Here is a 15381-nt window from a genome sequence, read left to right as displayed (position 1 = left end):
ACTCAAATCTAAGCAGTCTATTAATAGAATAATTCACTATAGCCAAGAAAGAGTTACTTTAGGAATGCAAAAATGGTTAACATTAGGAATTTATTCATTCACTGTTTTTAAACCAAGGCTTAATATATGCCAGACTTTCTCTAGGAGTAGGGATAATGTGAGGAATAAACTCTTGTTACCTGGCTATAGAAAGTATTCCATACATGTTAGATACTCTTATTCCTACTCACCTTCTTCTGTGGACATGGATTATTATAGGCTAGTGAGGGGATCCAAAGGTAGATGGTGTGGGAGAACTGAAAGAAGTTCAGAAGAGCTTGAATGTGGAGTGTGTGTCTGAATGTGTATATGTGTGAGTGTGTGTAAGGTTGAGAGGTCAGTCATGCTGGAAAGGTAAGAAAAGGCTAAATCATGTATGGACTGTGTCTAGGAAACTTAGATTTTATCCTATGAGCAATAGAGGAGCTCCTGAAAGGAGAGTGTCATGATCAGATTTGCACTGCAGATGTCATGGCTAGAGTAAGGAGATTGGCTTGGAGGGAAGGTAAAACCAGTAACAGGAAGATGAGTGGAGAGACTGCTCTGATGAGACTGATGATTATCTAGGCCATCAGGTTGTATAATGTGAATGGTGCCCCCAGAGCTGTGTTAATCGATAGCCTTGATGGGAACTGGAATCAGGATGTCTTGCACTGAGGATAGAGAAAAATGGATGGGAAAATTTTAAATACCCAGGGAAAACTGACATTAAGAAAGACAGCCAAAACCATCAACAAATGAGAAATGGATTTACTGCTGATGAAATACAAATAATGACACACTTTCATTATGACTTAAATATATTTAATGTCCTCAAAAGATAAAGAATGAATAACAGCTATAAAAGGGATAATGAATTATGATACAATGAATGAATACAAATTAATCAAGAATGGATACACATGGGTGTAAAAAGAAAACAGTTGGAATTATTGAAAATAAAAAATAGTTGTTGAGATATAAAACTCAACACATGGAATAAAATCTACTCTAATATAATCTGTTCACAGTCAAAGAGTGAATTTGTGAAGTGGAAAATAGTCTCCAGGAATTCATCCAGAACACAGCATAGATGTAGTGATGAATTACATGAAAAAGAAGATAAGCATATGAAAGAGAGGCCCAAGCATTTGTCTTAAAGGAGTTCCGGAAGGAGAGAATAGAGAAGCCAGTGGAGAAGAAATACCAAGAGATAATGGCTGAGAATATTTCAGAATTGAAGAAAGACAGCACGCACTATGGTGCTGAGCAAGATTTTAAAACAAAGCAATACTTCTAGACACATTGAAGTAAAACATTAGAACATCAAAGACAAAGAGAAAAATTTAAAGCTACGTAACGATAAAGACATTATCTGTGAAGTAACACCAACTAGGCTGAGAGCAAAGTTCTTATCAGCCGTGGGATGGAACAATAGCTTTAAAGAAGGAAGGAAGAAGGAAGGAAGAAAGGAAAGAAGGAAGGAAGGACGAATGAACTATTTTAACCTAAAATTCTATACCCAGAAAAACTATTCACAAAAACAAAATAAAACTATTTTCAGACATTAAAGAAAAAAAAGGGATTGTACCACTCACAGACTCTCCCTGAAAGAATTACTAAAGGATGTACTTAAGCCAGAAGAAAAGAGAAATCAAAAGAAAAGATGCAATTAAAAAGTGACAAGACTCTCTGTTGATAAATTTAATTATTGACTGGAAAAAAATAAGTAATTAAAGGAGGCTTGTGAACTAAATTTATAACCAAAAGTAGGAAGGACAATGGGAAGGGAAGAGTAGTTATTGTTTACCCTTCCCTCCTCAGGAGAGAGATATTAAGTAGTTTAGAATTTGTTGGAAAAAGATCGTGTTTCCCTGAAAACAAGACCTAGCCAGACAATCAGCTCTAATGCATCTTTTGGAGCAAAAATTAATATAAGACCTGGTCTTACATGATATTAGATAAGATGCTGTATTATATTATGTTATACCCGGTCTTATATAATAACATATAAGACCCTGTCTTATATAATAGTAAAATAAGACCGGGTCTTATATTAATTTTTGCTCCAAAAGATGCATTAGAGCTGATTGGTTAGGTCTTATTTTTGGGGAACACAGTCTATAAATATTTGTATTGGAAGTTATAGAAGTATACTCTATAGCTCTTAAACTAGCAGAGGGATAAAAAGAGTATTTTTAAAAACTTAATTACACTGGAGGTTGGAAAGGAGATAAAAAAAGAAAGAAAACACAGGGTAATAGAAAACACCAAATGATAGAAATAATTCCAAATACATTAGTAACCACAATAAGTATAAATAGATTAAAGTATCCTATGAATATAACAGACCATCAGATTGGACTAAATACAGCTGTATTCTGTTTTTAAAAGACAGACCTAAAGAAAAACTATGTGGAAAGATTTAAAATTAAGAAATGAAAAAAGGGATGCTAGGAAAATATTAATCAAGAAAAGTGGATGTTGAAGTATTAATATCACACAAAATAAAATTTCAGGGAAAAAAGCATTAAAAGGGATAAAGGGAACACTCCTGTGTAACTTGGCAGCACTTCTTCCCATTCCTAATGTTTTCTGCTGGATGGAGGGAACACTTCTGTGGAACACCCCTGGCTCTCTCCACCTTCTCTGATAGGTGAATCTGGGAGCAAGAATTTGACATGTGTATCTGTGTTCCTTCCCTTTCCCCTCTTGGGGCTAGCTGCCATGAGGGCGTCCCTCTGCTCTCCTGTACTAAAAGTGCCACCTGAGCAGACCCCACGAGAGGAGGCTTGCCTCCGTGTAGCCCTGCCTGTGACTGGGTGGGGAATTCTGGGGTTCAGTGAAGAGATTTATTTCATCTTCAGGCTAAGCTATGTGCTTCCTCTTGGCCTTCATCAGTAACACAGGAGTTATTTTGACTTCCCACTCTTAATTTTTTGTTTGTTTCTCAATTTGTTCATAACCTGGGCAGGGAAAGATGACTTCTACTGGACCCCCTCAGAGGCGTCAGCCTACCTGATGATAAGGAGAACAGTCATGACTGCCAGGAGATCGAGTAGTCAGGAACTTGTGAACTTGTACTTAGTAACATAGTCTCAAATTTAGAAAAGGCAAAAACTGATAGGACATAAGGAATAGACAAACCTTTGGTTATAATGGGAAATTCCAGTAACGTCTCTCCTATACTGATGGACCAAGCAGAGAAAAAATTGTGAAAATATAGAAGATTTGACCAATACAGTTAACAAATTTGATTTCCTAACATACGTTCCTGAACTCAACAAAAGGAAAAATATATTCTTTTCAAACCCACCCTGAACATGAAAAACAAAGTGCGTATATTAAGGCAATAAATTTCAAATAATTAATATCCTACAGACTATGTTCCTTGAATATAAGGAAATTAAATTAGGACTCAACCATTAAAACACTGAAGGAAAAAACTCATACATGGGGTTTAAAAGAAATCCTTTTAAATAACTCATGGGCGAAAGGGGGAACTCACAAAAGAACTGACAAAATATTTAGAACTAAATGACAATGAAAATACTACCTATCAATGTGTGGGATGCAGTAAAGTGGTACTTAGAGAAAGATGTATAGTTTTAAATGCCGTAATGAGAAAGAAGAAAGATTAATTGTGTAGGCATGCGGGTCAGGAAGTTAGAAAAAGAATAGTAGAAAAACTCAAAGAAAATAGAAGGAAGGAAATGAAAAAGACAGGAACAAGCTAGTGAAGTAGAAAGCACAAATATTAAGAACAAAGAATAGAGACAATCAACAAAACTGAAAGCTCTTTGCAAAGATTCGTAGATAAACCCCCAGCAAGGGCTGATTAAGGAAAACAGAAAAGACAGTATTACAGCGATGAAGGAAGGGAAATACAACTACAGATAGAGATGAAGTCCTAAGACAAGGCCCAGAACAACTTATATCAATGCATTTGATGGATAATTTTGTAGAAAAATATAAGATACCAAAATTGGCTCAACAAGGGGTAGAAAAACCTAAATATTCACCATTCAAGAACTGAATTGGTAGCCAAAGGTAACCTCCCACAAAAAATAGCAGGCCCAGAGGTTTTACAGATGAGTTTTAGCAAACCTTTAAGGAACAGAAAATCCCTATGGTATCCCAAGCTAGTTCAAAGGATGAGAAGCTCCCCAGCAATTTTATGAGGCTGGAATAATACCCTGATATCCAAACCTGACAAGGAAAGTATTAAAAAAAATAAAAAGGCCAGTGTTGCTATTGAACACAGATGTGAAACTCTAAATATTAACAAATTACGTTCAGCAGGATATGAAAAAATAATACATAAGCAAGTGGAGTTTTACCCATGGAATGAAAAGATGGCTCAACAGAAATGTAATCCACCAGGTTAACAGATTAAAAACCATGATGATCTCAGCAGATGCAGAAAAGCATTCAGTAAAATTCAACACTTTCATGATGTGCTAAATGAATTGGGAACAGGCTAAATTTAGAGTCTTATGGTAAATCCCTTTATAAAGCAACTTTCATCCCATTTATATTTTGAGTAAATCCAGGTTTTCAAACACTAGATTTTCTTTTCATAAAAATTTCGTTGTGAGAACACAGATATATCCAGAAGCTGTGCCCAATTCTCTGGGAGAACACAAAAAAACCCACAAACAAACCAAAAAATAATGGTGAACTTGAAAGTGACTATCTGCTTTTCCCACATCCTGGTTTTAGTCAGCTTGACCAGGCAGGTTATTTAAGTATAGACCTCCCATGAGGTACCTACGTAGGATTTCATTTTCCCACTGTTTGAGTGATGCCCAATGCCTGGGTTGGTGAAATGAGGCAGGTCTGCCCTGGGGAGACATGAAGCAAATGTCCTTGCTTTGTGGCCTGGCATGATCTCAGCTACCTTCCTCACTGACTCCATTTCTTGTCACTCTTTTCTCCTTTTGCAGATCCAAGGTGAAGACAGTGCATGAGCGGATTCCCTTGGCTGGACTGAGCAAGTTACCCAGCATCCCTCAGATTGCAAAGGTAAAAAACCAACCCCTGAGAGAAGCTGACTTTCTCTTTTAGCCCAGGGCTGGCCTCTGGGGTAGGGGTGCAGGCTTGACCGGGGTGGGCTTTACCCTTGGGTTGAGGAAGGCCACTTGACCTTTTGTCTCTTGACTGCATGGAGGACCCTCTAGCTTCCTGACACCTTCCCAGCTCATCCTTGCTGCTGAGGCTACTTGGTGTAATCCATGGTCTCTGACCCCAAGTTCACAGCTAGTTTAGGAGACAAGAGACATGGAAAGACAGGGTTGGATATGGAAAGTAGGACTTCAGAGAAGGAAGGGGCGGGGCTGGCCAGGGAGCCTTCACGGCAGAGGAGAGTTGGGCAGGACAGTCATGCTGTTGGTCCAGATGGAGGACCCCTTCAGGTAAGGAGCCATCAGCAGTGACGGGCCTGGGTCACTGCTGCGGGATACCAGGGACTTGGGAACTGAGCAAACTGGGGTGAGAAGGATGGTCAGCTGGGCTGGGTTGGATCCACACTTTGGGAGTGGCAGTGCTGGGCAGAACTGTGCCCAATACCTGCGGTGGCCTCGCTTCATTAGGAAACCTCAGGAAGGTTTGTTGACTTTCCTGGCCACACGTAAGTGAGCAGCAGAGCCAGGATTCGGCCCGAGGCCTCCTGACCCTGCAGGTCAAGATCTCCCATACTGTTTCTGTCGTGGGCAGAGGAGCCCAGATGCTCTCCAGGACATGGCCCCTGAACTGTGTGTTTCTCTCTCCCTTCTTAGGCTTTCTGTGATGACGCAGTGGGGCTGAAATTCAGCCCTGTCCTGTACCCCAAGGTGAGGACCTTTCCCTCTTCCCTTACCTGGGGCTCTGTGGCTTGCTTAGCATGGATGTGCACACCTGTGACTCTGAGGGAAGTTCTCTGCATCTTGGTGGGGTTTTGTGGGGTCTCCATGATAAACCTCCATGATTTTATTTCTAGCTGTGGAGCTGGTGGAGATATGGTCAGCCCTCGTGGAGGGTTGGGGGGTGGGCAGAAGGCAGAGAACTCCACTAAAACATAAAAGGCCAAACTGCAACGCCTCATTATCAGTGTTACCTCAGCCCTGAGGCCTTACAAGCCCCTGCCTGGCCCTGGTTCTCTGTTATTAGTTTCGTTAGGATTGGCCTGATCTTGACCCCAGTTCTGATGTGGGCATGGGGGTGGGGTGCGGAAAAGAGCAATAATAACCAAACAAACCAACAAACCCACTCAGGAACAATTACGGCATGACAGGACTTAAATCACCCACGGACAGTGAATTGCTTCAGATTGGCCACAAGAAGAGACCCTGTGCATGAGCCAGCAGGGTCTCGAGGGAGAACATGGAAGCGGGGCTGTGTTTCTGAGCTTGCACTTGGGCCAACCTTGTGGCAGCTGAGGCTTGCTGGGGCTGGTTCAGTCCATTCCCTGAGTCCCAGCTCAGACAACCAGGAACCACGAGGTGCAGTGTTTGGCAGGGAAGAGAGGCCCTGTCCTGGCTGGGTCATCCAGCATCCCCTGGAACAAATGCCTTCAATTCATGATTGGGCAGGACACTATCCCTACTCAGTGGCTGAGCTAATGGCAGGGTCCTCTCCTGCACAGAGAATGTGCCAGAGCCCTTCTTCTCTCATGCACCTCTTCTTAGCTCTCTGAGCGTCTGTAGGCACTTACCAGTAATATGCTGTACTCCACTGAACATTTTCTATCATCCAGACTGCCCTCCTCTTTATAATTAAAGCTGAATTAGTGAGGTTTAACCAAACATTAAAACCCCATCATAAAGGCCTAACTTAACTACAAGTTTGGCAGTTTTTGTTGTCAAATCATATCCACTGAGAGAACTGAATGATGCTCATTTGCATAGTTCTCTCTATAACTTGGAAAGCCTCCTGCACTGGGAATAATGAAGGAACAGCTGTATTTTCATGTTTTCTATATTTGAAGGACAGCCTAGTCCAGCTGGGATGTTAATCGGGCTGAGATGTGTGTGTGTTTTTAAAATTCACAGAGTTTAGAACGTTCCTTGGAAGGTCTCCACGGCTAGGCGCCTCTTCTCTGGTGGGGCAGCTGCTCTGTTCCTTTGACTCATCCCAGGCAGGAGTGGGAGGCTCCCTCCGGGTCAGCCAGCAGTGCTGTTCCAGCGGGAGCTGGGAAAGTGTCCATTTCCTCAGGCAGCTGAGAGATGTCACGGGTGGCTACCTGACACGGGCCACGTATTCCGGCCGACAACTCGTGCCTGGGTTGTTCTTTTGGTAGGATAACATGAGGTCAAATCATCCATAGTACCCAAATCTTCTCTTTCCCAATGAGCTGGTTCCTCTATGAACTTTTGGGGGGTTACATAGATAATGGATGATGATGAAAATCGCTGCTCTGTGTTCAGCACTTTATGTGCCTGATCTCATTGAATCTTCATAACCACACATCTCCACTTTAATGAATGAGGAAACTGAGGCCTAGAGAAGTTAAATGGTTCACTTGAAACAACACAGGTAAAAGCAGCTGATTCAAAATTAGAGTTTAGTATTTTTGACCCCCGGACACCAAGTCTCTGAAGTGCAATAGAAAATTAGATAGAACCAGTGGTTGGGTGTTTTTCTTTTTCTTTGCATGTTGTCTTAGGGTGCCTCCCTTCTTACCGTGGTCTCCTTTTAGACCTCTCGTGTATGGATAAGGGGGATTAAAGTCTGGGCAGGAGCAGTGCTTTGTGCAAGTCACATTGCTGATGACAGGTGGAATTAGAGCTAGCGTCATTGTCACTTGTCCATTTTGGGGTCCTGGCTTCACTTTTTACACCACAGGTAAAACAGTGGGGGTGAAGTCAGTTCCCTGAGTCCTGCTGGGCTCCTTGTGTGTCCAAGCCCTGGCTGGCCCGTCTGGATGGGAATGGAAGGGGTGAGCCAGAGGTGTGGTTACTGGTGGGGGACACCCAGGTGTTGAGAAATAGCAAAGACCTTTGGAGTTGTATCCTGATCATCTCCTTCCGACTTTACCCTTCCTCCGTTTCCACACATGTGGATGGCTCATGTCAGGGGGGCACATTCTTCACCAGAACGGGTGCTTCCCCTTCCATTTGCTTCCTCACTTGCCTCCACGTTAATAAACAATCTGACTTTTTGTTCCTACATTCTCCAGGCCTCCCAGATGATTGTGTCGTATGACGAGCACGATGTCAAGAATACCTTCAAATTTGGGGTCATTTATCAGAAAGCCAGGCAGGTAAGCACCACGAATTCATACTGGTCTTTATATCTTGTGGTTTGTCACCAGGGACTCTTTTATCCCCTCCCTCAAGCGTAGGAACTCTGCACTAGGTTCTTCTATGTTCTGAGTGCCATGACCACATTTCAAATATGCATTAGACTGGAGGTAGCAGAGTCTTTAAGGTAGGCTACTCCTTAAAGACCTACAGGTAGGCTACAAAGAAAGGCCTACAAAGCCTTTGAATGGTAATGCAGTTTTCCATACAGTAACTTCTAATTCTTCCTGACTACCTCAGCTTATGTTTAGCTATGGGCTGTCGGCACGAGACAAATCGGACTATCAGACCAGGTAGAGGGAACGGATTAGCGCAAGCTGCTCTCTCCTTGCCCACCCTCCTCCCAGCTGGGAATAGCTTTCTGACCTAGATTTCACTAGTGTGCTCGAGCCAATTGTGTGCATCTCTTTCCAAATCTGTGTTCAGCAACTTCATGTTTGTAGCTTGAAATCAGCCAAGGTAGAAGTATTTATACCATGGAAATCGGGCAACACCAGGACTGGTTGTTGAACAATGTACCCGTCTCACCCTCCTCGGTCTCTTATAGCACTTACATGCTGCTTTGGAGTTAGTTGGCCAAGTCATAGTTTGTCAAAGTGTGTTCCATGAGACACCATTGGTGAGGTACTCTGTGAAAGATGACTTGGAGGGTCTTCAGTTGTGTAGGAATATTTTAAAGGCTCTTACCCAAGTAAAGAACCCCCCAAGTAAAGAACTCTGTCACTTTGTTGAACTTAGTATTGCCCATACTTATTTGACCACAAACTTCCCATTTTTCCTACCCTGGATGTTTACTGCTATCCTGAGAAGTGGCCTGCTGAGTATATTAATGTTTCCTAGGTTTTATGAAAAGAGGTTCCACACCCATTTCATCTTTGTATCATCTAAGATCCTAGCACTTTATATAATCACACTCATAATTTTTCTGTTATGTGAATTGATGAATGAATAAAAAGTTTGGCCCTATTCATGGAAGGTCTATCGATAGCTTTCAGTGTTATCTGTGCTTTTTTTTTTTTTTTTTTTTTTTGCGCATGATGTTGTCTTTCTTGGCTAGATAATAGCTAACTTCCTTGTCTGAAGATATTAGACCACAAGACACATGTGATCACTTACAAACACTCTAATTAAGTGAAGAGTTGAGGAGCAGAAAGATCAACCCAGATAAATCTTATAATTTAAGGGAGATTATTCAGGGAGCTGCTCTGATGATTTTCACATAATTGTATTTTTATTTTGTACAACTCTACTAATATAACCCACCTAATTAAAGTTCTTTGCTTGTGAAATTTACCAAAGCAGATTTCATAAGGCGATTACAATCCAATGTTCCAGCAAAGTTATAATTACCGACCATTAACCATCCACCTCTGAGAAGTCTCTCTGTTGTTGATGTACCTGATGCTGCTGAGGGAAGATGGGAGCGTGCAGGGAGATAAAAGTCGTTTTTAAAAAAAAACAACTAGGCAGATTGTTGTTTTGCAAACCTATAGCCGGGGAACATTTAATATGAACATTTGTTGCATAAAATCCCTATGCTGGTTTCAGGACATAAATAAACCCCATCTAACTCTCCTGTTAAGATGGCTGACTGTTGACTCTTTTCTAATTGGATTATTTTTTACTGTTAAGTTAAATTTTTTTAAATAATAACTTTATTGAGGTATAACACACATACCATAGAATTTACAATGGTATGTGAATGATGTCTCAATGAAGTGTACAATTCACTGGTTTGTGGTATATTCACAGAGTTGTGCAACTATCACCACTAAGTCCAGAACATTTTCGTCACCCTCCAAAGAAATTCTATCCCATGAGCAGTCACTCTCCATTACTACTCTCTCTAGCTCCTGTCAACCACAGATCTACCTTCTGTCTCTATGGATTAGCCTGCTCTGGACATTTAACATGAATGAATCGTAAATATGTGGCCCTTTATGTCTAGTGTCTTTCACCAAGTATCCTGTTTTCAAGATTCATCCATATAGTAGCATATAGTAGTCAGTACTTCATTCCTTTTTATGGCTGAATAACATTCCATTGTATGGATACGCCACATTTTGTTTATCCATTTGTCAGTTGATGTACATGTTGGTTGTTTCCACTTTGGGGCTATTATAAAGAATGTTGCTATTAACATTCAGGCACAAGTTTTTGTGTAGACTTATGTTTTTATTACGCTCGGGTATATTCTTAGGAGCAGAATTGCTGGGTCCTATGGTAACTCTGTGCTTAGCCTTTTGAAGAACTGCCAGAATGTTTTTCAAAGTGATGGCACCATTTTATATTCCTACCAGCCGTGTTTGTGGGTTCTGATTTTTCCACATTCTCACCAACACTTGTTGTCTTTTTGATTCTAGCCATCCAGCGGGTGTGAAGTGGTATCTCATTGTGGTTTTGATTACTATTGAATTTTCAGAGTTCTTTATGTAGGCTAGATAAGTCTTTATGTAGTCCGTTGTCAGACGTCCAACTATTAATTGTTCATTCATGGATTGAGTTTTTGGTATCAAATCTAAGAACTCTTTGCTTCAGCTTTGCGTTTTGTACTAACCAGCAGCCTTTGTTCAAAGAGAAAGTCCTCATTAACTAGCCCCCCAAATCCATCTCTGTTGAATGAGCCTCAGTCCTTCCTCCTTTTGAGGACAGAGCCACTGGATGGTGACTGTGGTGGGGGATAGGGAGAAAGGAAGAAAGGGACCAGGTATCGGGACAACCACATTCCTTCCTTTGGCACCAGGAAGACTTTTCTAACTCCTACCTCGATCCTGTTTCACTTCCAGACCCAGGAGGAGGAGCTGTTTGGGAACAATGAAGAGAGCCCAGCTTTCAAGGAGTTCTTGGACCAGCTGGGAGACACGATCACGCTGCAGGACTTCAAAGGGTGGGTTTTAGCCAAGTGAAGTCTCCGGCCCCATAGATGAGGCTCTAGAGAAGGGCAAAGGGTGACAGCTGAGTTTCAGGGAGGGCATGTGAGAATTAAACACAAGAAACATGGGATTGTTTTTCAGCAAATGATCAACACTCATTCCTAAGGAAACGGTGGTCCTAGGGATAATCCATTCTGGCAGGTTATCTGAAAGGCATTGACATCTGGCCTTAGGATGCATGATGAAATTGCTGCACCTCAGATTTGCCTTCTTAATTACATTTGGCTCAGACTGAGAGTGAAATGAATCCACCTTCCCTATCACTCACCTGCCAGGCAATCAGGAAAGAGGGCCCTTTGCACTTTGGGGGGGAAACGATGTTAGATAAAATATTAGATAATGCACAAAAAGAAAGGATAATTAGGAGTTGGTGGAAATACAGTAATTCGCCTGGCAGGAGTCTATGCAATAGTCTACTATGTTTATTTCATTTATCCTTAAGAAAGGATATCAAGCTATTATTTGGAAAACTCTGGCCCTTGATTTTCTTTGGCAAAGACAACATTTGGGAAGGGCCTTCAGACAGGGCCAGCCTGTTCTGTGCTTCGTGGCTGGCACACGGCTGAGCCCTCAAATTAATAGGCTCTCCTAATGTATGAAAGCTCCATTCCTAACAGGTACCCTGTTTCCCCGAAAATGAGACCTAGTTGGACAATCAGCTTTATTGTGTCTTTTGGAGCAAAAATTAATATAAGACCGGGTCTTATATCATACTTAAAATAAGACCCAGTCTTATATCATAGTAAAATAAGACCGGGTCTTATATTAATTTTTGCTCCAAAAGACGCATTAGAGCTGATTGTCCGGCTAGGTCTTATTTTCAGGGAAACATGGTAGTAGGTGTTCGGTAATCACTTTCTTCCTTCTCTCTGCTTCCTTCTCTCCTCTTCTTCCTTCTCCCTTGTTCCTCCTCTTCCTCCATCTTTCTCCCCTTCAAGGTCATCATTACTGTCTGGAGTCAATAACAGATGGGTTCCAATCTCATCTCCACCCCGTATTAGCTCTATAACTTTGGACAAGTGACTTAACCTCTGCAAGCCTCAGTTTCCTTATCTGTGAAAAGGGAGATAAAGGTAGTACCGACCCCAGAGGTTGTTGGGGGATTAAAATGCACATGAAGTGCTTAAGCTAGTGCTGTGCTTTGAGGAAACACTGGGAGTCATTATTGTTATTGTTCTTATACTACCTTCCACTGACGCTCAGATGCCACCTTTACAAGATGCTTCCTGATTTCAGAGATGTTAAAATGTGAAAAAATGTGTCTTAGGATAGATGAAATAAAGTATGTTAAAACCAAGAAGGATCCCAGAGATCATGTCATCCTATCCCTTTATTTTATAGAGAAAAGAAACTGAGGCCTAGTGAGATTAAGTGATATGTGCAAGGTCATGTGCTGACTTAGGGGCAGAAGCAGGTCTAGAATCGGGAGCACCTGACTCCGGCCCCTTCGTGCTTTTTGCCATGCCAGGCTGAGCACATTTTCTGACTTGTATTACAGTTCTTGGGGGAACTGATGTCCAGGGTCTATTTTATTTCATTTTCTTAAAGGAACCCACATCCTCCTTGCACGGCCAGTGGCCCTGTTTCTGTAAAGGAAGAAGGGGCAGCTCCTAGAAGCCCACCCAGTTCCTTAGTGCTGTTCTTTCCTGTCTGTGAGGAGATAGCCAGAGACCTTGTTGGACACCTCCAGGCTGGGTGCTACCGTGGTTGGGTCTCTAATCAGGGACTGGCTGAGTAGAAGTCAAACATCTGTCACCTCTTTAGGCCGACTCCAAATTCTCCCTTGGGGTTCACCACCATCCAGCACGATGGCCAGTTGCCCTGGCTCTGGGCTGAGGACTTAGACATGGCCTTGCAGAGAGCAAAGGCTCATGCCCAGCCATGGGGGCCACTGGTACCTGGGGTGGCATTTGTCTGTGATTGTGGGTGGATGACCCCCCTTTCCACATGACCCTGTGGTGTGGAGGGGACACAGCCACAGCTTGAAATGGAGGTTCTGTCTTTGTCTTTTAAATATGGGTTTATGGTTAGAACGCCAGGGCTCGTCTGCTCAGCGGAGGAGATCTACCTGCTTTCCCCGCATCTCAGTCTCTCAGCCTTCAAGTCTCCATGTCTTCTCATTCGTTCTCCTACCCCCATGTCCTTAGGGAAGGTTGCACCCAGTTGCCCACTCACCCTCACTTTCTTTCTCTGGCACTTGCCCTGTTTTTTTACTGACAGTTTCCGAGGAGGCCTGGATGTGACCCACGGACAGACGGGAGTGGAATCAGTGTACACGGCATTCCGGGACAGGGAGATCATGTTTCACGTCTCCACAAAGCTGCCGTTTACCGAGGGTGACGCCCAGCAGGTAACCTGGGTCAGGAGGGCTGTGGGAGCCCCGGGGCATGTGAGGTGAAAGCCTGCTTCTGGTCCAATCTACCTGAGGGACTGCGCCCCCCCCACCCCCATTTTCATAATCAAGAGGCCAGTCTGTTCAGCTGTGTTCTTCTCGTCAAAGCCTGTTCTATTGTGTTATCTTGCCAAGGCCACACGTCAGAAGCCGGGTGCAGGAAGCAGTACAGGGCTCATGGACTGATGGGGAAACTGCAGCTCAACGTGGTTAAAAGACTGTTTACTAGTTGATTAGGGGCAGAGCTGAGAGCAGAGCCTGGGTGTCCTGATCATGTAGGGTGGTGGGGAAGAGTAGTATATGATGGAGTCTGCAGATGGCAGCTTGAAGCCAGTTCTACACTTAGGAAGGGGCATGTGACCCTGGTTAAGCCGGTTAACCTTGTGGCCTCACTTTTCTCATCTGTAAAATGGGCATAACACCCTGTATGTCAGAGGGCTGTTGTGGGAATCTGACTGTGGTTCATATGGTTCTGAATGCACGATGCCTGGCTTGTGGCAGGCTTCCTACCTAACAGCTGTTCACTGTCCAGGCCATTAGGCATTTGCCCTCCCTCCTGCCCCAGTGATGTAAAGCTGGTTATTGCATGAGACATTCCCCACCTCCCAGCTTTTTCAGTCTCCCAGCCTCATCTCTCATCATACCTGCCTGCGCGCAGGAATTCAGCCTCTGCGTCAACCAGGGCACCCTGGATGAGACCTCCACTTCCAGGGTTTTCCTGCTCGCCCTCCCATTTGCTGCTTCTGACAGCTGTGCATGCCCAGGGGTGTGCCCCAATGCCAGCAGTTGATTTCCTGGCTGTTGCATCATTTGCCCCATCCCGCTCTTTATGGCCCTCTCAGTCTCTAGGAAAATAAGAAACGAAAGTAGGCCTTTTACCCGACTCTGACCCATGCATTTCTGAGCAGGGAGTTGGGAGGGAGCACAGATGTGATATTGTAAACATAGTGCCTGTCTTTGGAAAAAAGGAAGTTGGCAAATGAGACTGTGATTTGGCTCTAAAATAACTACTGAATGTTCCAGAAACAAATGGGAGCAGGACTCCTTTTGTATCCAAAGGAGGCTTTCTCTCAGTGTTTTACCTTCAGTCTCTGTTCCCTCACGGCTCCCTTCACCCCCTACCCAGCCTGCGACTGAGGGCTATTCTGTGCCTGGCTCTCTTTTAGTCTCACCTGTGTTACGTGGGAAGGACACAGAGCTCGGCTCTCGGCAAGGACTGAGTAAATATTCATTTTCTCTTCCCAAGAAATGGGATGACGTGTGTGGAATAAGTGAGACAGTTTGTGTAAAAGTGACCAGCATGGGGCTCAGTATGTAGCAGGTCCTCAATAAATGAGAAATTCAAAGTGAAATATAGCACCTGCATGCAGTAGGTGCTTAATAAAGGAACAAATGCATGTGTAAACACCTAGACAGGACTTGGTATACAGGAGGGCCTTACATTTGCAATCATGCATGTGAGCAGCCCGGCATGGTTCCTGACACACAGTAGGTGCTTGCTGATGGAGATCGCCTGGGAAAACACCTGGCACAGTTTGGGATGCTGAATGGGGTTGGATTTCTCTCTCCCCCATGACCTCCACCAAGCCAGATTGCCCGTGTTTCTCTAAGAATGGCTCATCTCCCCTTTGGTATAGAATTATCTGCCCCCTCATCCCTATGTCCGTCAAGTACCCCATCTCTTCTTCCAGGAAGCCTTCTCAGATTACCATCAGGCCTCTAACTTTGCCCTCTCCTCTGCCCCCGTAGTGTTAGGCAT

At 43.3% G+C, this 15381-nt stretch overlaps 1 protein-coding gene across 8 annotated transcripts in view; it reads left to right on the top strand.

Moving 5' to 3' along the window:
• Window positions 1-15381, top strand: part of RAP1GAP2 (RAP1 GTPase activating protein 2) — a 211920-nt gene that overhangs the window by 166485 nt on the left and 30054 nt on the right. For all 8 annotated transcript variants that reach the window (XR_013991821.1, XM_081027059.1, XM_081027062.1 and 5 more), the window contains 5 exons: window positions 4965-5043; window positions 5796-5849; window positions 8174-8257; window positions 11084-11184; window positions 13451-13580. Coding sequence is in view for 7 of the 8 variants with exons in the window: in XM_081027059.1 (XP_080883185.1) it covers window positions 4965-5043; window positions 5796-5849; window positions 8174-8257; window positions 11084-11184; window positions 13451-13580 (448 nt within the window). In the remaining variant the exon portion in view is untranslated. The remainder of the gene's footprint in view (window positions 1-4964; window positions 5044-5795; window positions 5850-8173; window positions 8258-11083; window positions 11185-13450; window positions 13581-15381) is intronic.

This window comes from Rhinolophus hipposideros (assembly GCF_964194185.1).
Source record: "Rhinolophus hipposideros genome assembly, chromosome: 20".
Classification (NCBI taxonomy): Eukaryota; Metazoa; Chordata; class Mammalia; order Chiroptera; family Rhinolophidae; genus Rhinolophus; species Rhinolophus hipposideros.
The sequence above is the reverse complement of the archived record's forward strand: the minus strand, read 5'-3'. Positions and strand labels throughout refer to the sequence as shown.